The 22,615-nt window shown below is 39.8% G+C and overlaps 1 protein-coding gene across 1 annotated transcript in view; it reads right to left on the bottom strand.

Moving 5' to 3' along the window:
• Window positions 1-22,615, bottom strand: part of fibcd1b (fibrinogen C domain containing 1b) — a gene marked incomplete at both ends in the record, with an annotated part of 121,369 nt that overhangs the window by 9,654 nt on the left and 89,100 nt on the right. Inside the window, one exon of the mRNA XM_080018431.1 lies at window positions 10-189. Coding sequence (XP_079874557.1) covers window positions 10-189 — 180 coding nt within the window. The remainder of the gene's footprint in view (window positions 1-9; window positions 190-22,615) is intronic.

Below are 22,615 nucleotides of genomic sequence, written 5' to 3'. Positions count from 1 at the left end.
CCATTTTACCTGCATTTCCAGAGTAGTCTCCCACAGTCAGAGGGTAGCCGTCATCATCCGGATCCACTGAGAAGAGGCCCACTCCAAAAGTGCCGTATTGGGCAAAAGCTGTGCTATTTTCAAAGTCCTCCAGGTCAATACGCAACTCATAGTTTCCTTGAATAGAAAGCGCATGGATCTGCTTCAGACCTATGAAAGGAGAAAAAGACAATGGTGAGTAAAAAAAGGCCAGAGAGAGATTGAGAGATGTTGTCCGTCAGAAATGGCCTTGGAAGTTCGGGAAACTTTCAAAGGTGGCAACATGTTGAAGTTATAAACTTTAGTGGAAAGTTGGTTTTTCAAAATGACTCCACGTGTTGAAAACAAAGAGTGACAGTTATTCACACAGAAGAATTTAAATAATTATACAATAGCAAGTCAAAAATGCGAGCAAACAATAGGAGAAAAACAGAAAGGACATAATTATATATATATATATACGCTCATCACTGCATGTGTACAGCAAGCACAGTTATACTTAGTGAGCTAGAAATATAGGAGTGATGAGCTGGAATATCCCATTGGATAGAATAGTAGAGCCAAACTGGTGGATGCAGGGGAGATGGAGGGAGCACAGCAATGCAGCAAAGCAGGTAGGGCAGGAGGGAGTAGCTGCTTAAAGGGCGTGGCGCCGTCAAGTTGTCTAAGAGAACTAGCTCCGCAAGCTATGCATAATTCCAACCTCTTTTTTCATCCTTGTCAGTCATCGTAAAAATAGCGGTTCTAGCATAGTGTTATAATACAGTATGAGCATGAATGGTTTGTATAATGAATTGTTATTCAATAGTAATTCAATTGCAATTATTATTCTGATGTAATAATGCAATAATAATTCCTGAAATTATGTTCGTTGAAAGTGGAGGGACCAAACATCCCTTGGGGTGATTTACAAGATAGATTCATCACCATGTAATTCCTGGAAAAATACCTGTTTCACGACTTTCAAAATAAGTTGCTAAAACAAAGACGTGTCACCGTGCGAAAGAGACCAAACAAAGGCAGCTTCCGTTTGGGTAATTCAGGAGGTTTGAATTCAGACATGTCCTCGCTGCCTCAGATTTCCCTCGATGAGCTTTTAATTAAATCATTCCAGCGTTAAATAAAGGAGAGAGGAGGAGGAATGCGTGCGCCAGACAGACGGCACCAGAGGAGAAAGGTGGGCTTGGATCTTCCTCCTCCTCCTCCTCCTTCCTCCTCACATCCTGTTGCTCTCCTGCTCCTAGTTTTACTGCAACGCAGTTTAACCAGTGGCACTTCCGCAGTGAGAGCTCCTCTCCCGGGTTGATCAAAGATGGAGGAGCGACAGGCGGAGAGGCGGAGGGATGGATTTCATTCCGAAAACAAGTCAGGAAGTCACACCCATAGTGCACCATTCAGCCATACAGTTCCTAGGTACACAGCCTGCAGCCTGAGCACTTAGAAAACCCGTTCTTTCACGAAAGTTTTTAATTTTTAGAGCATAGTGAAGGAAAAGCTTGGACAGCTTAGGTGTTATATTGGGGGATAATGCTGTGGGATGAAAAAAATCGCATTCAATGGTTTGAGGGGCGTTTTTCTTTTGTGTTAACAACAGTATAAAGCAAGGGGAACACTGAAAAAAGTCATTCTTATCATTATTTTTCTAACACTGGTTGTTTTTTTTTAATCTCCAATAAAAACAAAAAAAAGTACATTTATTTTCAAGGCATGCAAAAGTCAGAGACATTGCTTCATTTGAATTCTGTCTTTGCTCTCTGAGAGTGCGGTCCAAGTAAAAAGGTAAATTTGGTGACAACAATTATGCATCATTCAGAGAAAGAGATAGAGTCTAAGTCTGGGCATCTGGATTGAATCCACCATAATCTTATTCAGAAATATGGATTTTCATGGAACCTCATGAATGCGACATGTACTGTATACTATCATATAGATATACTGCAAGATTTGCATTTAATTGAAAATAACTACACTGTATATTCTAGAGCTGTTGATTATTTTATTTGTTATTTTATTTTATTGAGCTCTTTATTAATGACTTATTTTTTTTATGTATATACTGTATGTGAGAATTAAGTGTATGTACTCTGATTCTGCATTATATTATTATACATTATTTTATGTATTAATAATTATGAAAAATGTTTTAAATAATTATCATACATAATTTTTATACATATTCGGTGCAACGCGGTTATTTAGCATTTTTGTACCACAGCTCTTTTTCTGAAACAGCGGCAATCCAAACATACAGAGAGGACAAACTCTCTAACACCAACAGTAACTTTCTGCATTTCACCAAATTCTTTCCACCAGAGAGTCTACGTCAGAGAAAAAAGAATCCGTCTTTCATGAAAATAAGATCTATCTATCTATCTATCTATCTATCTATCTATCTATCTATCTATCTATCTATCTATCTATCTATCTATCTATCTATCTATCTATCTATCTATCTATCTATCTAACTATCTATCTATCTATCTATCTATCTATCTATCTATCTATCTATCTATCTATCTATCTATCTATCTATCTATCTATCTATCTATCTATCTATCTATCTATCTATCTATCTATATATATATTTCAAACTTTTGTACATATACATATATATATGTGTGTGTATATATGTGTGTATATATATATATATATTTGTGTTTATATATATATACTGTATATGTGTGTATATACAGTATATATAAACATCATAGCAACAACATAAAACAACAACAAAAACAAACAAAAAAAACCCCAGATCTTCCAACTGAGTTTACATAACTTTAATTTGGTTTCTAATTAAAGCCCTGGAGAACCGGCTTCTGCTCTCAGAACTCAGAATAATTAAAACGGAAGACATATGAAGACGACGGAGAGTTCTGCTACAGTTATTATATAAACGCTCAGGTGTGGTGGTCTGTTAATGAAATGTTATTGTCGGCTAATTTAAAACAGGTTATGGTCATGGGGTGTGTGTGTGTGTGTGGGGGGGGGGAGGTCTGGGCATTTTTGCTTAAGTGTTTAGTGTAACACACTGATTGGTCCGCCGGGGAAACACTTTCCTCCCACTCGCTGTTTAGCATAAAGTGGAAGCAAATAAAACCTCTTCTCCTGTGTGGGTTTAGGTGAGCAGGAGGATGGCCGCCAAAAAAACTCCAGAAACTGTGAAACTCCTTTTTCATATCCTTATTTCTTTTGATGCACACTACACTTGAGCTCCATTTGTGCATATACACACTCCATGCATAACTTAAGAATTTCTGAAAAATAACCGTGGGCCAATTTCGTTTGAGGGTATTGGGGAAATAAAAAAGGAACATTGTTAATTGTTATTAACGCCTTTAGTATGAAGAATTATAAGCACATGGCTGAAGCCTTGCGCTGTGGCATTGTACCAAATAAATTAAGGCTGTGATCATTTTGTTAAAATATGCACATTTATTTTACTCTAGGCTATTTTCTTGAGTGTGAATTATTGGTTTCCATTGTTTTTGATTGTTTGATTTTACTATATACAGTATACAGTATAGGCCTGATTCAAAGAGAAAAGCATGTTTTGGTGCATAGACTATTTCTACAAATGGCTTAAATTGCATAAATTGCATAAAGTTTGTCCACAGACCTAACATCACCTTGTTTGAGCATTTTATCTAGTTGTCAATTTATGTGTTGTTTAAAAATGTCTGTTTATGTAGAGATGGAGGCCTCAACTGCAAACCAAATCTACCTACTGGTATAAATAAAGTAACCTGAATCTGAACCTTCCTACATCAGTGGATCTTGAAAGCTTTTCATCTTAAATATTTATATGGAATATATTAAACGTCTAGCTTGTCCAACGGTCAAAATACGGTTATCAAAAAGCAATTTGTAACCATTCAAAAACTATTTTCCAATGAACCTGCATGAAAAACAAGGAACCTGTTTGGTCAACCTAGAAAACAAAGTATATCCACTCATTTGTTCGCCTTGTTAATGTGAAGGATGAAAACAATTATACGTTCTCAAAATAAATAGCAAAACGAAAATAGATCCAAAAGCCTTGTCAAATCAGGATGGTACTCATTATTTTATGACCCAGATTAAACTCAATTAAATGACCTCCTCCATCTAAATCTACTTTGGTTACTGCGCTGAACTCAGAAGTCTAGGGAAGGCCTAGGGGAGGCTGAAGAAAACAGAAGGCAGACATCTTCCCAAGAGGGTCTTAAATAACTTCTCAATACATGTTAAGGGTCAAGTACAATATGAATGACACAGTGATACTGAAGATAGGGTGAAAACACACATATCAATATTGTGTTTATCATAGATCTCTTAGAAAATAGCCTAAATCACTAGTCACTCAGACAAAATGTGTAATATTCAACTTCTCTGCAGGAGTAGTAGAATATTACATATTATATTTTTTGCATTCTATGTTTACTGGTTAAATAGCATGAACTCCATTGAACAGCCCCTTTCTTTACAGTCTCTTTGATGATATTTGTTAATGACAATGTTAAGATTCTTGTCAGGTGCTGAAAATAGGCCTGAGATGCAGCAGCAACGTTGCTCAACGTGATCATCTGGTACATCACAACAAATCACAGGCACAAAGACGCAGACGCGGGCCTCTTCGCAGAGAGACTAAAAACAGGACAGTTTTATATTTAGGAACACAACACTGGGACCCACGTGGGACCAAAACTCTGCTTCTCTTCACAGTAATGAATTTATGAATATTGTAAATGGCCCTGCAAACAAATATATATATCTTCAATTACCTTATTCAAATTGGGACATTGGAATCCACATCTTATTATAATTATTTATTAAGTTGCGAGCGACAAAGTCAACTTATTTATAATACGATGAAATTAGTTTGTCCATTTGTTTCTTTTTCCATTTAGAAGTACTTTCTGACCGGCAGGTTGTTTAACACAGAGAAATAATCAGAGGACAAAGCTCTGAGCGGTGGATTGATAAAACCATTAGGGTCGCAGATTTGTATCGACTAAAACGCCATCTAGCGTCTAATGAGGCCCCCTCCTCGATGACTTTACATTAAAAATGCTAAATCTGGACGGGGGTGTCCCTTTGATAGATAGATTGGTAGAAATTCGCAGAAAATGTATGATTTATCTGCTGGGATTTAAAAATTATGTAAAGAAACATAGCAAATGCTTTTGGGGAAGGAGTTGGGAAAGACGGCTCCTTCCCAAAAGCCAACAGAGCGTCTCCTCTCTGCCGCTCGTGACATTTCTCCCCATTAATTATTTATCGTGCTTTTCGTCCTCTGTGGAAAAAACCCAGACAGTTTAGTCTGAGATGGGAATAAAAGAAAATAGAAAAACCCTCATATTTCTCTATCTCCTCCTCCTCCTCCTCCTCCTCCTCCTCCATCTCCTCCTCTCTTTCCTGTATCCCCCATTCAAGCCATCACTCGCCCCCACCTTCCCATGCCACTCAACCACGCTAAATATGGTGAAACATGACGTTTTCGTAGACCGGGGAGAGAGAGCGGCGTTTAGCCCACCTCGGCAGCAAAGAGTAACGTACGGAGCTGTCACACCTCCGGCACCTCGGAAACGTCTCCTTTGTCGATTCCCACTTCAACTCTGCTTCAGTTTTTCAATGGCCGACTTTCAGGCGACACCTGGATGCCTGGACATTCAGGCGACACCTGGATGCCTGGACATTCAGGCGACGACGGGCATTACAATGGTAAAATGTCCGAAAAAAGACACAACACGCGTTAATACCAATGCAAGAAATAATTAAGTTGCTGGTGTGAGACCCCCAATGTAGATAGATAGATAGACAGACAGACAGACAGACAGACAGACAGACAGACAGATAGATAGATAGATAGATGGATAAATAGATAGATGGATAGATAGAGTTGGAAGATCTGGGGTTTTTTGTTTGTTATTGTTGTTGTTTTATGTTGTTGCTATGATGTTTATATATATATATACACACATATACAGTATATATATATATATATATATATATATATACACACACACACACACACACACATATATACTGTATATGTATATCTACAAAAGTTTGAAATATATATATATATATATATATATATATATATATATATATATATATATATATAGATAGATAAATAGATAGAAGCTGCTGACTGTCCCGTCCCTCCATAGCGTTCCTTTCTCCCTCTATCTACGGCCGGAAACCACACGTTTACAGTGAAAAAACACTAGCAGACCATGGCCACCGCGGTGTCCAGATGTCTGTACCGTGAATCACGTGCCCCATTTTTTGAATGTACTTGTTTTGAGGGAAAAGAGTTTATCAGAAGTGGATCTTTATTTAGAGGAATTGAAAATACAATCTGACATAATGGCATTTTACCAATGGAATATCTCAAGAAGAAGAAAACAGGTGTCCATGTCTTTGGATATTGTGAATCATTAAAAGCCTCTTTGTTGCTATGTTTGTTTTATTGCATTTAGATTTGAAAAGCCCACATGCTGGTGGGTCTTGACATTGGTATTGCTACAAACTGATACTCTCCTCATACATGTGCCTTGCATGTTTCCACCGCTTTTCAGGAAATAAGTCATCCATTCATGTGTCATCCAACAGCATAAAGCACATTTATTTTTGTCAACAAAACGCTACTGGTCAAACTGACCCATTTTTCAGTTGTTAAATAATTATAATGGGCTGAGGTCTTTCTGCTGCTTCTGTGACAGTGTGGCCGCATGTTTGGATACTGTGTGTGTGTGTGTACTTACTGTACACAAAGATTTAGATCAGAAATGTGTAGGGAACGCAACATTATATATACTGTATATATACTGTATATATACACAGTATACAGTATGTTTATATATACAGTATACGTATTTACAGTATACAGTATGTGTATATACTGTATATATATAAAAATAAGTACAACGTTTCCATTATATTGAAGCGAGTGTCAACACAAAAAATGATGAGAATGTCTCCCTGGTATGACTCACTGGGCAGCAAAGAGCCGAGCTGGAATAATGATTTAGTTGGCTTAACTCCCTCATTACACACTGTTCCCAGGAGGCTGCTCATCATTGAAGACGAAGAGTCGGCATTGTTTTATTAAAACGTATTGTTCCTTGTCCTCTTGGGTTTCTGGAACGGAAGCCTCGCTAGGCAAGAGAAGCTAAAATGCGTATTTCAAGCCTGGAGAAATATATTTTTTTATTTTTTTATATATATATATCCGAATTAAAGAATTTAGCAGCTAGACTATTACCACCCAAGGGCTTCAATTTGTTTGTTTGTTCTATTTCTTTATTTTTTTTAATCAAACAGTGGTCACAGGTATGAAATTATTTTTTCCTACCGTTTTTTCCACAAACTGCTACTTTAGGCTAATGTGGCCCTGATGCCATGATTAAAGTGTTGCTATGGTACCGTCTGCATAAAATATGACCATGATTAGGGAAATGCATCTCCAGTTAAAGAGATTGCACAAAGGCTTATCAGAGGGACCATAAAACATGCACTATAAGGTATAACGTGTAATGCATCAATTAGTTAGAAATGTATTCAAAATCAAATTCTGAGAGCTGTTATACTTACACACATATAGATATAAATATATACATATCATTTAACATGCATTGTGTTTTTTAATCTCACGTATTTCTATATGCCCACATCCCCAACTCACCTTCTCTAGAAGCGTGTGTATCTGTGTGTGTGTCTGACTCATTAGGGTCCTCTCCATTGGGTCTTTAAAAGCAACCGAAACCGAAACACATCCCACAGTCAGAGCCCAGACTTACCACCCCTCTCACCACCAGTGTAAAGCCAGGGTCACATTATGTGATTTTTTTCAGCGCTAGTCTTTCCATAATCATTATAATAACCGTGCACACACTACATTTAAGTGCGTGCACGTCAAAGCCACCAAGCCGCAACAGTCATTTTCAACAACCAATTGTGAATTGGTGTCAGAGGAAGGAGAGGGGAAAAACCATAGGTTTACGAAAACAGAAGATGCACCTGCACGGAGAAGATGTCCCTTCGCTCTCTACTCCCTTCTCCATCCATGATTTACACCTGTATTCTGGTGTCTCCAGAACAATTTTTTTTTCCTGAAGAATCGTTTTAATGTCAAAACATTGCGAGACATTTGGCTATCCAGAAAATCGAGTGCAGGAGTACCGCAAAACTTCTCCGTCTTTAGATTTGTGTTCCTAAAAGACAGCAGTTGTCAGGCGTGTGCGCAGAAGAGGCTGAAAATGTGTAATTTTCAGTCGTTAAATGTGCGCTGCTCAATCTTGTCGTGCACAATTGAAAAAATCACGTAATGTGAGCTTAACTGGTTGCAATGGTGGGTGATGGAAGGTTGAAAAAAACCCAAAAAGATAGATACAACACATTTATATAAGCTGGCGTATGCAACAACAAGGCAAACACACAGACACACGCACACCTTCCAACCTTCCATCCAAGTGTTGAACCCTCAATGAAATACAGAGGGAAATACGTCTCCAGTGCAATGATGTTGATTTAACGTAGAACTATAGGAGGCAACCAAACCTATATTATCCGACGCCATCCAAACTTAACCTTTGGGAAAGGGAGATAAAATGAAGTGCGGTGGAAAAAAATAAGAAAAGAATGAGAGAGGAGATGGGGGGGGGGGGGGAGGCAGATAAATGTTGAAAGAGCTGGCGGGCTTTTTAGGTGGTGATTCAGGGAGAAGGCCGCATTAATATTCAGAGGTGCTCTCAGGTAAAACAAAATGAGCCGAGCAGCCTCAGCCCCAGTCAAGACCGGCAACAGACTGAGCATGAAGATTTACTAAGCGCGGGAAACTCACACACATGCATGCACGGACGCACGCACGCACACACGCACACGCGCACACACACACACACACACACACACACACACACACACACACACACACGCACACGCACACACACGCACACACACGCACACACACACACACACACACACACGCACACACACATCCTACTACTCAAACACAGTGTTAGAGATGAAGCTGTGTGTTATCATACAATAACACAATAACAACGGGCTTGGAAATGATTTAGTAAAAGCACATTAGCTGCATTTATCATCATTGTGTCCAGAGAATGATACACACACACACACACACACACACACACACACACACACACACACACACACGCACGCACGCACGCACGAACGCAAGCACGCAAGCACGTAAGCACGCAAGCATGCACACACACAGAGACACACACACACACACACACACACACACACACACACACACACACACACACACACACACACACACACACACACACACACACACAAACACACATTTTGCACCCGCCAATGCCTTTTTCTGCACTAATTGGTTCAGAGCATAGAAAAGTAGAGGGGGTGCGTGTGGGGCAGGGGGGGGCGCACAGAAGAGAAGCCAAGAAGCCCAGAAGCAGACATCCATTGTGAGATAAAGCATCCCAGGAGCAGCAGCTTGTGGGGTGGGGATGCTTGGTAGCCCTTTGATCAGCGGCGTCGGCTGTGACATCATCAAAGCCGCCCGAGGGCAGCGGCATGACCCCGGAGTTACCGTTAAAAGCCCTCTCCTGATCCCAGGGTCGAGGTAACCAGACGTGAGAGAGGGGTGATACACAAAGGATACGGCTCATCCGTGGCACGGTACATATTCGTTATGCGAATGCTCGCCGGGGCTTCCTCCCTCATCATCTCTCCCAGGCTTCATTATGATTTCTATAAACTCTCCCCCGCTTTCAATCAAGTCAGACCACACCACTGCAAACATCGTTATTGATAATGGCGCGCTTTGTTTTCCTGGACTAAGCATCCAATGTGTTGAGAAAGAAAAGTCTCAGATATCAACGAATAGTGCAAATGCAATGAAAATAAAAAGTGTGTTTTGGTCTCCAGCTAACACAGGTCCACGTTGCAGGAGGGGTCGCAGGGCTTTCTGATGTGCTCAGCCAAAACACTGTGGTTAAGATGAAGTAAGCTGGTGTGCCACGAACTGCACCCAAACAACCTATTAGCTGCATCTAGTGGCGTTGAGAAGCCACTGAGCGTCAGTCCTGCTTTAATTCAGCAGGAGATGCTACCATCTCCTCCAGCCCGAATCAGACAAAGTGGATCAGAGTAATGTGGCAGGCACGCCATGCTGCGGATGAGGAACTGTGCTAATAAGAACAGACGAAAGGCGGTGTTAGATTGTGTGAATTGTTTATGTGTTGTTTGGGAACATGGGACGGTCCATTAACAATGTGGAGCTGCTTTATGAAAAGACATACTGTAAAAGCGTTGTGCTGTTAATAGTGTAATTCTAATTTGATGGATAGATATAGGAGATACATAGATAGACATAGATAGATAGATGGACAGATGGATAGATAGACAGACAGAGAGAGAGACAGACAGATAGACAGATAGATCGATCGATAGATATATTTGTTATGTTATTCGTGGAAAAGGAATATCTAGGATGCAGAGAAGAAGCTTGTAAGACATGGGAAAAAAGCAGCAAAAGAAACAGAAAGAAGAAACAGTCTTTATTTATCACGCAACACACCACATGCTTGCACACACACACACATGCACATGCTTTGATGGTGGCCGGTGAAATGGATTCTCTGCTTTTGACCCATCCTGGCTTGTCCTTCCTCTGGGGGCACAGCCAGGAGCAGTGGGCAGCATACGTGGACGCTCCCGGGGACCAGGTGATAAGTGTCCATCGCTGGTCAGACGATGATGGGTGCATGTTTTTAGTGGGGGTCCTTACTGACGTGAGGTGGAGGAAACCCCATGTGAGCACGGGGAGAACATGCAAACTCCACACAGAAAGGCTCCTATTTGGGAGATAACCCACCAGAGCACGGTGCCAACAGCGCCCCAGGCGGGAATCAAACCCAGGACCTTCTTGCTGTGAGGCAGCAGTGCAATGCACTGCCACCGTGCCACCACCACCACCGCAATACATTGGTACATACACATGTATTGTTCAGCAATTATGCATTATGAAAGTCCTGCATTTTAAAATGCTAATAGCGCTGAGCAAATGTGCCTATTATTTAAGATAGTGTGAAATGCAAAGTGAAATCAAGTAATACATAATAGTCGATTTTTTACTGAAACTGCAAAGTCCATATCCATCGATAGATAGACCGATAGACAGATAGACAGACAGACAGACAGACAGACAGACAGACAGGCAGACAGACAGACAGACCGACAGACAGACAGACAGACAGACAGACAGATAGATAGATAGATAGATAGATAGATAGATAGATAGATAGATAGATAGATAGATAGATAGATAGATAGATAGATAGATAGATAGATAGATAGATAGATAGATAGATGGATAGATAGATAGATAGATAGATGGATAGATAGATAGATAGATAGATACAGTAGATAGATAGATAGATAGATAGATAGATAGATAGATAGATGGATAGATAGATGGATAGATAGATGGATAGATAGATGGATGATAGACTCTCCATGTCTTGAGCAGAGGGAGCTGGATGAGCCTCTGCTAGCGGAACAACATGAGGAGTGAAAATGCCTTTGGCCCGGTTAAAGAGAGGCAAATAAAGTGCTTGGACCTTGTGGAGTGGGCCGAGAATTGCTCTGCTCCTCATACATATCGAAATTACTGGCAAATTGCTGCAAATTGCAGCTATCTCCACTCCAGCAGTGTGCCATGGCTCCAATCTTGCACAGATGGAGTGTCTGCCAGCGTAGAGCAGGACCAATCAGAGGGAGCATAAGCTCCTGGACAATGCCGAGGCAGGGGCCGCTAGAGGCTGAGGCGGGTCCTGGAACAAAACCTTCAGAGCTGATTGGCAAGGCTTCAACTGGCTGGCTGACTGAGTGACTCGGACTTGCTGAAGAGGCATCGCACTCGTGAATAATTGATTGGATATGAATGCGGTATTGGAGGACCTTTAACTGAAAACACTTACATGTCCTCTAAATAATGGATTGCATGGGATTGTCGTTTATATTTCTGTTTCCATGTGGGATCAGGTATCATAACATATCCTGCCACATTGACTGGCAGCAGGATGGCACTCTCAGCAGGGTGTCACTCTCAGGCTTAAACTATAGCTGCTTTTGGCATTCTTACAAAGAAATGTGATTTTCATGCATCTGTCTATCATAAATATTTTCATTGACGGAAAATATTTCAGGTTTTGGCCTACAGGTTCTGACTGGAGACAGACTAGACCCACAAAAGCAACACCCAGCCGCATCACAGACAAAGTAACATACACTACACGCACATGCGTGCACACACAGATATTCTCTTTCAGTCCATTGTTCTTCATGAAGCTTGTCCCAGTTCTACGAGTCTGATTTCCTAAAATTACCAGCAGAAGTAGCTGTGTAGTATGTGTCATTGAGAATTGAGATGGAACGCTGTGAGAGGATGGCAGCAGTGAGACTGGAGCGGGGAGGTCTGAAACTCAGAGAACACTGTTTCTTAGCCTCTAGTCTGAGCACAGTTCCAACAGAAGAGCAGAGATCATCCGTTAGAAGGTGTAGAGAGCATTAGCTGGGCATGACTAAAATATATATACTGTATAGATATGAGTCTGAAATGTATGCAGATGAAAACAGTAATGGTTTTAAATAACAATGCACCACTAATGATCTTGAACAAACTACCGTAAATGGCTTAACAGCATCTCTGCAACTCTCATAGAAAATGCACGGTTTGGAGAATATGCAAATTGTACATGCTCCAAGATATATACTTTATATATATATATACAGTATATCATATATACTTGGAATGCCATAGGTCTTCTGAACCAACCTTTTGGTAAAAAACACATCTACTTCTGCAGTAGGTTTTGGACGTTCATCATTTGTAAAATGTGTGCTACAAACATGTCATCTTTAGAATTTGTATTATCGCATGTACTTGCGCAACAGACCATAATGGGTTCGAACAAAACACACAAAACTTTGTGACTTGTTTAATTTCCATCGCAGCTCTTTCTCTTCTGTGGAGGACTATGAAGAAAGGGTACTAGTTACGAGTTCCGCAAACAAAGCAATCTGCATTGTGAAAGTCATGTTCCCAAGAGGAGGAAACAGTAAAGACCCGTATGAGTGGAAGGGCTCTTCGAGAGGACCATCCCAGTGTGCAATAATTCAGTCAAGACAACCACACAGCTAAACAGTAATTTGGCTTAATGACACGATTCATGATACTTAAATGCTACCAAGCCCCTTATCACAAGAAATGGGTTGGTAATAATTGCAATACAGTATTATGCTAAACTCTTACTGTGATGCTGTATTCGATTTTTGCATTGTAACTATAGTTCGGCTTCTTGCGGTAACAAAATACTGTCCCTGAGGCACCTCAGTTAGTAAACTCAGTGGAAAGGGAACTACAGCACTTGCAATTGATTGCAGGATCTCTACACTGAAGAAGACGGACTCTACCTTGAACGTGGCAATCGAAAGGATTGCAAAAAGTATTGGTTGGGTGGTGGCAGGGTACTGCGGCAGCAGAGTGCGGTGACTCATTGTGTCGGCAAGACCATTCAGGAATTTGAGTGAATATGTGTCTGACGTGTCCTCAAGGAGTCGCCGATGTGTGTCCTTTTCAATAAAAGGTAACAGAACAGAGTAATGTTGACAGGTTGGCCGAGCATTCGATGACTGCACAAACAATTTGGAGCGCTTAAAAGTACTATTAAGACGTCTCTGGCTATTCTGCAAGGAGCGTGGTATTGGTGACAATTGAATAAAAGTATCCATGTTAGGTGAGTACTGTATGTCTCACATCCTGTAGCTTTCTGCAGCGTGCTTAGCGCTTTGGGGATTTTGCAATTCTAAAATAATAAGCCTTTAGCTTTCACACACCTTACTAGCAGTTGTGGATGACACATTTTGTTTACAAGGACCTCTTTACCAAAGGGACTAAATAGATTTATCTATCTATCTATCTATCTATCTATCTATCTATCTATCTATCTATCTATCTATCTATCTATCTATCTATCTATCTATCTATCTATCTATCTATCTATCTATCTATCTATCTATCTATCTATCTATCTATCTATCTATCTATCTATCTATCTATCTATCTATCTATCTATCTATCTATCTATCCATCCATCCATCCATCCATCCATCCATCCATCCATCCATCCATCCATCCATCCATCCATCCATCCATCCATCCATCCATCCATCCATCCATCTATCTATCCATCCATCCATCCATCCATCCATCCATCCATCCATCCATCCATCCATCCATCTATCTATCTATCTATCTATCTATCCATCCATCCATCCATCCATCCTTCTATCTATCTATCTATCTATCTATCTATCTATCTATCTATCTATCTATCTATCTATCTATCTATCTATCTATCTATCTATCTATCTATCTATCTATCTATCTGTCTATCTATCTATCTATCTATCTATCTATCTATCTATCTATCTATCTATCTATCTATCTATCTATCTATCTATCGTTTGCAATCAATGGGAACAGTTGATCATAAAAGGATTATAGAACTCACTAAGTAGGGTACATTTGAATGCTACAACTAGTACTAATAATATAAATGATTATGGTTTTTAAAAATACGAATCAAATACTTATCATAGTAATAGTCTAAAAGTACTTGAAAATTGATGGATATGGACTTTGCAGTTTCAGTAAAAAATGTACTATTATGTATTACTTGATTTCACTTTGCATTTCACACTATGTTAAATAATAGGCACATTTGCTCAGCGCTATTAGCATTTTAAAATGCAGGACTTTCATAATGCATAATTGCTGAACAATACATGTGTATGTACCAATGTATTGCTGCTTTTTCCCCATGTCTTACAAGCTTCTTCTCTGCATCCTCGATATTCCTTTTCCACGAATAACATGTTCTCAGTGTGTTCTGAAATGGTCGCTGCAGTGGTATTAATGCAAATGCTGAACTTAATTTAATAAATATATGTACTAAAGTACTTTTCTAAAAATACTCTATTGAGGATTATGATGGCAATAAACTACTATGTAAAAAAGATCACATTATGCATGCAGACACTCCTCACACGACCATCCAAAACAGTGAGATCATTGTGGAATTCAGGTACACGGGATGCAGCTGCATGCATGAAAGCACATTATGAATATTATACAATCTCATTTTTCCTGAAGGTGAGGGAAAAAAGAACAACTGTATGAATGACTCACTGGGAGGAAGAAGTGTGCGCTCCTTTTTTTAGCCTATGTACAGTAAAGTTTTTGCATCATCTATCTAAGGATCCAGTTTAGATGATCAACAAAGACCAACTCTTCTGAATCATCGTTCAGCAGTGTTGCCAGGTCCATGGTTTTCCCATGGAATTGGGCTACTTTGAAGTGTTGAATTTGCTGTCCGCGGGTTGGGTAGACCTTTTTTGCATGCAAATTACATGAATAATATGTATAAATATAAATAAAAATAATAAAACTCAGATTCTCCGTGAGTGCCTCCCTCCCCCAGCTGGTTTTTCCACTGATTTTGATTGGCCATTATTCTGGTTTTTGAAATACAGACCTGGCAATCCGGTCGTTCAGGGAGTCCTTCCTTACTCACGGTGCGTTACACCAATTACATCAAACCAACGGAGAGTCAGAAAAAGCGACTCTCTACTCTTCACTGAGTGACGCGTCAAATACCGAATCCCAAAAAAGAATCCAACCCTTCGTCACTACAAATAGTCATCACTTTCAGTGTGAACCTTGATCTTGGTGTGATGAACACAGAGCCTCTGTTCTGGTCGGAACTGATTAATTAGCTGAATTAGCACAGTCTTGCAATTGTTATCTTGCAACACAAGAGCTGTTTCCATTATGTACTATAAGTGGAACTAGTGTGGCGTGGCACAGCGGTTGAAAAACAATGGTGCAACCTGCAAGAGAGCTGCTTTGCTAGCTGATAGCGGCAGCTTCTTTTCTCTCCTAATCAATTGGGAACGCGCATAACTTGGCACCCGGACTGAAACATCTGGAGGGGGAGCGCAGCGCACATATCGTAAACCAAATGGGACGCAGCCTTCCTTTGAACCACGCCATGTTTATGAGCATTGTATAGTGTTATGGCTGTTATTTCTGAGCTTCCTACGCATTAAGGCTGCTACTTCCCACGTAGCAGCATTCAGCGGGGCAGTTTAATGCATCCCAGCTTGGAAGGGTTGTCTACTGACATTCTTGTTCACATGGCTCCATTGTATGTACGCAAGGCTGTTTCATGCAAGCCGTTCAGAAAAGAAAGTAATAGTGAGCAAAAGGTGAACGCTTAATCTGACATTCAACTCATGAATTGTATAGTGAGTGGACTCACAGAGAGCAGGTTTTCAAACGTTTCCCACAAAGATGATTAAAGACAAACATTACTATTCTGGTAGGGGTTGGTCCTTTTTAAAATGGGATTCCCAGTGTTGTGTGAATATGCATAGCCTCTAGCGGTAGCCACAGTTTTCTGGGATAAATGTACATTGTAAATTATCCATTAGGGAATGAAAAGGGTCTATCTGACTTATGTTTAAATCTAACTCAGATCAATAACTTTTTAAGAATCACCTTGACGTGTATGTACAATAACTTCCAGTTTGGAACACATGTCCATCAATTGTTTTGATGTAATATTTTCGGGCCCAGTTTTTGTTCTATTTCTTATCCTTTATCTAAGATATTTGAGCCAATAGATCTTCAATCTCTTCATTCCCGGTCTAGCACAAATCTTGCAACATCCATGTCACAGGCACTTTTCCACCTTAGCTTCAAACAACTTTGATGATCCTACTCCGAAATATATACACCGATCATCCACAACATTAAAACCACTGACAGGTGAAGTGAATAACATTGTGCATCTCGTTCCAGTGGCACCTGTCAAGGGGTGGGATGTATTAGGCAGAAAGTAAACGTTCAGTTCTGGAAGTTGATGTGTTGGAAGCAGGAAAAATGGACAAGCGTAAGGATCTGAGCGACTTTGACAAGGACCAAGCTGTTTTGGCGGCACGAGTGGGAGCTACACAATATTAGCGGTTATTAGTGGCGGTTTTAATGTTGTGGCTTATTGATGTATTAAAATGCTTATGATCAAATTTTCTTAATTTGGGGAAATCTACTTAATTACACCTCCAGTCACTTCGTTATTCGCAACTCTGACCATTTTCTTGTGAGTAATTTTTTTCATTTTAAATTTTTTGTTATTTTTAATATGTTCAATATTTAACTGTGGCAAACGATATGTAGCATTTCCAAATAAACATGACTTGTTGAGCGTAACTTTAACATTAATGTACTCTATGGATGACTGGATGGTTGATTTCTGTATTAAATATGTATTAAGTATATGATCAATAATGCATTCCATATTCACTGAAAGATTCGTCTCCAGATTTGTTGCGGTTCTGATAAATTTAGTTAATTCATCATTCAAGGAATCATTACCCATCTCTATGCAGGATGAGCCCACTGAATGTTCTTCCCCCAAACCACGTTAAAACCGGACTTGAAAAAATGTGTTTGTTTGAGAAGCAGGGAGTGAAAGCACTTCAAGAGGGGTTCTATCAACAGAAGGGATCCCGGTCCGGCGGTGACGAGACACCACGTGAGTGCTGAATGAATCATAACGCCGGCACTCGCTAACTGCCAGCCCGACGTGTCCTGGAATATGCAAAGTGACAAGTCCTTCCTCTGGCGGCTGAGTCTGCAGGCACCTGTCACCCCCAAAACCCTCACGCACTCTCACATTCAGTGTCACATTTCTGGGTGAGAACAAAGGTATCTCTTCTCTCTCTCTTTCCGCCCCTAAAGTATAATTTGTGAACGTGAGATTATACAGGAATTCCTCTCCCCTTGATTTAAGTCATAATAAACAACTATCCTCATGGCGTGATATGGCTGTAGAGCTACAGGGGTGCTTAGTTGACTGGGAGAGAGGGGGTGCAAAATGATGAGTTTTTCAGGAGCAACAGAGGAGACAAAGAGGATGGATGGCGAGGGAAGCGAGGGGAATAATGGCGCTATTTATTCCCCCTAACAGGAAGAGGGAAGGGTTCAAGGGAGACTGTGTAGAGCATCCCAAAGAGTTCCTCCACGCTGTGACCTTCCTCCAAGGTAGCAGCCCTTATTGTCCCAGCGCCAGATTTATATCAACAGAAAGACTACTGTAGTGCCATAGATAGACGTTCCAATGCTTATGTGAATTTAATTTGAATTGGTGTTTTACTTCTTTAGGTTATTGTGTTGTGTGATTCTATTCTTTTTCATTTTCATTACAAGAGGCATTTGTTGTGGTGAGGATCGGTGCGTTGCTGTACGTTCAATTAAGATAAGGGAACACTTTATTCATCCCCAGAGGGAAATTCAGGATTATTAGTATAAAATAATTATAAAGAAGTGTATAAAAAATGTTTAACAGTCTGAAAAAAAAGTCAAATAAAAAAAAAGGCCAAATGAAAAAAATAATAAAAAAATAGCAAAATATACAAAAAAACAACTACCAAAAAAAGGCTAAATAATAATTGCAAAGAAATTGTGAAATATACAAAAATATACATGATACACAATTCTGTATTCCTTGTCTCAGTCTTGATGAACTTAATAGATATATTAGGTTTTTTTTGTTTTCAATTCATACTTTGAATCAGTTTCATAAAACCTTTATGTAATCTATTCTAACCTAATGTATCTCATATAAACTAATCATGTATAGCTGTCCACACTTTCTTTGAAAGGTCACACATTTTGGACGCCATTAATCCGACCCAGACAACAAAAAATTGCTGTAGCGGACCAAGTCGTGAACAATCATGGTCCTTGGTTCATCTCACAGTCTGACGTGGCTCGAAATCAATATTTTGCATACAAGCAAAACCGCACAGCGTATGAAGGCCATAAAGCAGCCGAGGGTGTAAAAAATGCACTTTTTCTGCCATTCCCCATGTTTTCTGCCATTTCCACAAAATTCACCAAATAACATCCTATGCTGACAGTCCACGTCATTATGTCGTCTTCTATATATTTTTTAGCCTTTTTTTAACCATCCAAGTCGCCCCTCTCTTCTCTCTCTCTCTTCCCTACTTCCTTTTTACGCATAGTCTTCGTTTCAAAAAGCCTAATGGACGTTCTCTCTCCTTCACCACTGCTCTCTCCCTCTCTTTCTGGAGTGTGCGAAAAAAAAAAAAAAAATCTTGGATTTTTGGGTCATGTATAATGCACCTCATTTCCTACACACATATTTTTCTCTTGCCTTTCTCCTTTTCTAACTAATTTAAAATTTTCCTGCGTACAGTCAGGCACTGTGTCTGCCGTTGATATTGTGTTGTTCAGCCTTTAAGGATCGGGAGACATTCGACTCCTGGGGTGGCGGTCGATCATCCCTCCATCCCTCTTTCCATCCCTCTCTTTCTTTCCCTCTCATTGTAATTGGCAACGCTGCAATGAACCTTGACCCTCGCCGCTGTCAGACCTGAGGGGAAGTTTCCAGCTAGACGTGATTTCAACATCGACCTCTCCCGTTCCTTGAAGCCCGAAAGCTGCGGCAAAGTCAAAAATCCAGCAGAAGAAAGAGATGGGAGAGGTAAATGATGGAGGTAAAAGACGAGGGATCTGGACCTAGAGTAGACCTACAGTCTCTGTAGTGGATGCAGGCCTTTAAATAATCATGTCCATGTAAAGGCTCTTGATTGAATAATGTTGACTCTTCCGTCCCATTGAAACCAGGTACGAACCCTGGAAAGAAAGGTGGTTCTTCAGTTGTGGAATATACCCAATTTCAAACGGTGTGGCAGGAACACAGATGCTCTCCTCAATGGACTTCAATAGGGTTTTTACAGAACAGAAATAAAGAGAGAGAGAATAAAATTGGTGGTTATAGATGTTGGTTTCTCAACCTTGTGCATTTTTCAATGCAATGTTGCTGCATTCTTCAATATAAGTGCATTTAATAGGGGTGCGTCACATTTAATTTGAAGCGATAAGTCTAACTTACCATATTTTGCTTGTCATTGAGCAGCTCCATATGATGTAATAACACTGTAGACACTGCAATAACTTAGTAATTACACAGTAACCACTCATACCTCATAGGCATAATACTTATAATTCATCCTGTGCATAGAACCACACGTTGTACATTCTGTATATTCTATATGTTTGGCTTTTAATGTTCTCTATTTTTGGTTTTGGTTTGGTTTTATGTTTTGTGTATCTAAATGTACTTGGTGAAATAAACGGATCCTAATTCTGATTCTGATGTTGTTCTAACTTTTAGTAGCATTTAGTTGCCTTAGACCTCATACATCATTTGTTTTCCTTAGAACTTGGATTGAATAAACAATTTCTTTAAGATACTGTCGCCCATTTCTTCCCATTCTACATTAACCTCTGGTGTATATGTATACGTGTGTGAAGAGTGTGTGTGTGTGTGTGAGAGTGTGTGTGTGTGTGTGTGTGTGTGTGTGTGTGTGTGTGTGTGTGTGCGTGCGTGTGTGTGTAGAGAGTGTGTTTCCTCCAGACGGACTAAGCCGCTGCTCCGTTTCCAAAAGCTCTGAGAGCGATTCTGAAGGCTGGGGAGTTAATTGTCACAGACCGAGGGGCTTTTTCAGATTGATCTGGGAGATGTGGGTAGAACTCCCGCCACGGAAAAACGAGGCGATAAACATAACGGGCGACAGAGGGATACGAGAGAGAGATAGCCTAAGAAAGAAATCTTCTGTGGGATTACTTTTCTACGCTTTTTGCACTCCCCCTCTGTTTTAATGTGTCTATGCATATACATACTCGTTGAGTGGGTGGGAGGGTGTGTATGTGTGTGTGCGTCTGAGCTTGGATCAAAAAAGTTACTTAACAGAAAAGATACGGTCCCATTTTGTATTCATCGTCACTCCCCTCCAAGGTTTCTGATCTTGCTAAATTCTATTTACTCTCTCTCTATCTGTCGTTCCATGCCTCTTTTCAGCCCCCTCTCCGTTTGAAAGGCCACTATCCCACTATCCTCCAAATTATAGTTATATCCCTCTCCCCCCACCTTAACCATCATATTCATTGGCCAAACACACAGATCTCCCATGGTTGATGGCAGATGTTCCTATAATCACATGTGCTTACGCCACTCAGGGAAAAGCCAAGAGCTAAATTACAGCACTCACACAGGATTGTTAAAGATGAACGGTATGTAAAGCGGCAAACGCTGCAATTTGCAGCAGAATTTTCATTGGAGTGACGGAGGGAAGTCAGATTATGAGTAGATGTCGGTGTGTTTTCTCTTGCTGTCCCATGGCATGTTTCTGAATCAAAATAAGTGTGCTGCTACAGGACGCTCATTGCATGGAGGATGACTTTCGGGCAGAGCGGAGAAAACAGGAGGAGACAGAGGGGCTCGCTAACTCGGGGGCTGAGTTACACACAAAGTGTACATAAAACTTCCCAACACCACAAAAACATATAACCTGACATTTCTCTGGGCAGCCTCACTACAAAGGAAATGGCTCAACACCTGGGGAAAGAATTATGACTCAGTTGTACTTAATCTGTCATTACAGCGGACCCTCGGCTAGATATCGATTTAGGGTTGTTGTTGGAGTATATTTTAACAGTAAAAAAATGTATTTCACTGATCACTGATCAAAATGGATCTTAGCTAATTACCATTATCTATCTATCTATCTATCTATCTATCTATCTATCTATCTATCTATCTATCTATCTATCTATCTATCTATCTATCTATCTATCTATCTATCTATCTATCTATCTATCTATCTATCTATCTATCTATCTATCTATCTATCTATCTATCTATCTATCTATCTATCTATCTATCTATCTATCTATCTACTAGAAACAGTGATATCGATAGTACCATAATTATGCAAATAGTCGTCCAACAGAAACTTAACGCTGTCTGGTTGAACTTTGCTCTGACCTACAAATGATGAATAATCATGATGGTCATGATGTGTCTAGTCATTAAATTTATGCTTGATATTGCCACTTCAAAAAATGCATCGTAATACAACTGCCGATGGTGCCTACATTTTAAAACATTAAGATTTCACACATTTACATAGTCTATCCTCTATTATTTATTCCAACTGTTTAACGACAAAAAAAAACAACTATAACTCTTAAATGTTGAAATATCCTTCTATAACACCATCGCCAACAACTGGTGAAGGTTATTTCAGTTCATTTTTGATGCTTTAATCCCTTTTATACCCAGTGGCTTTGTGTAAATTAGGAATCTAGGTTGGAGTTATGGCCAATATCACTGATAAGACAATTCAGTATCAACCTGGGAAATATTTCTCACACAGCTCTGACCCAGTTTCTATTTACCTATTTTTTACCCTGGGAAAGAAATAGTTTCATTGATTCTAATATTATGTATGTATCTATTGTACCAAAGGAAAGTTCACAAATGCTGTTGATCCACAGCTGATTATGTCCTTATTATTAGTATTGGTATTATAGTGCTAGTCGTGGTAGTAGTAGTGTTTTTGAAGACAATGTTAATAAACTAACACCTGAAAAAATTAAAGCATAATTTATTTTCAC

This window comes from Zeus faber, assembly GCF_960531495.2.
Source record: "Zeus faber genome assembly, chromosome: 17".
Classification (NCBI taxonomy): domain Eukaryota; kingdom Metazoa; phylum Chordata; class Actinopteri; order Zeiformes; family Zeidae; genus Zeus; species Zeus faber.
The sequence above is the reverse complement of the archived record's forward strand: the minus strand, read 5'-3'. Positions and strand labels throughout refer to the sequence as shown.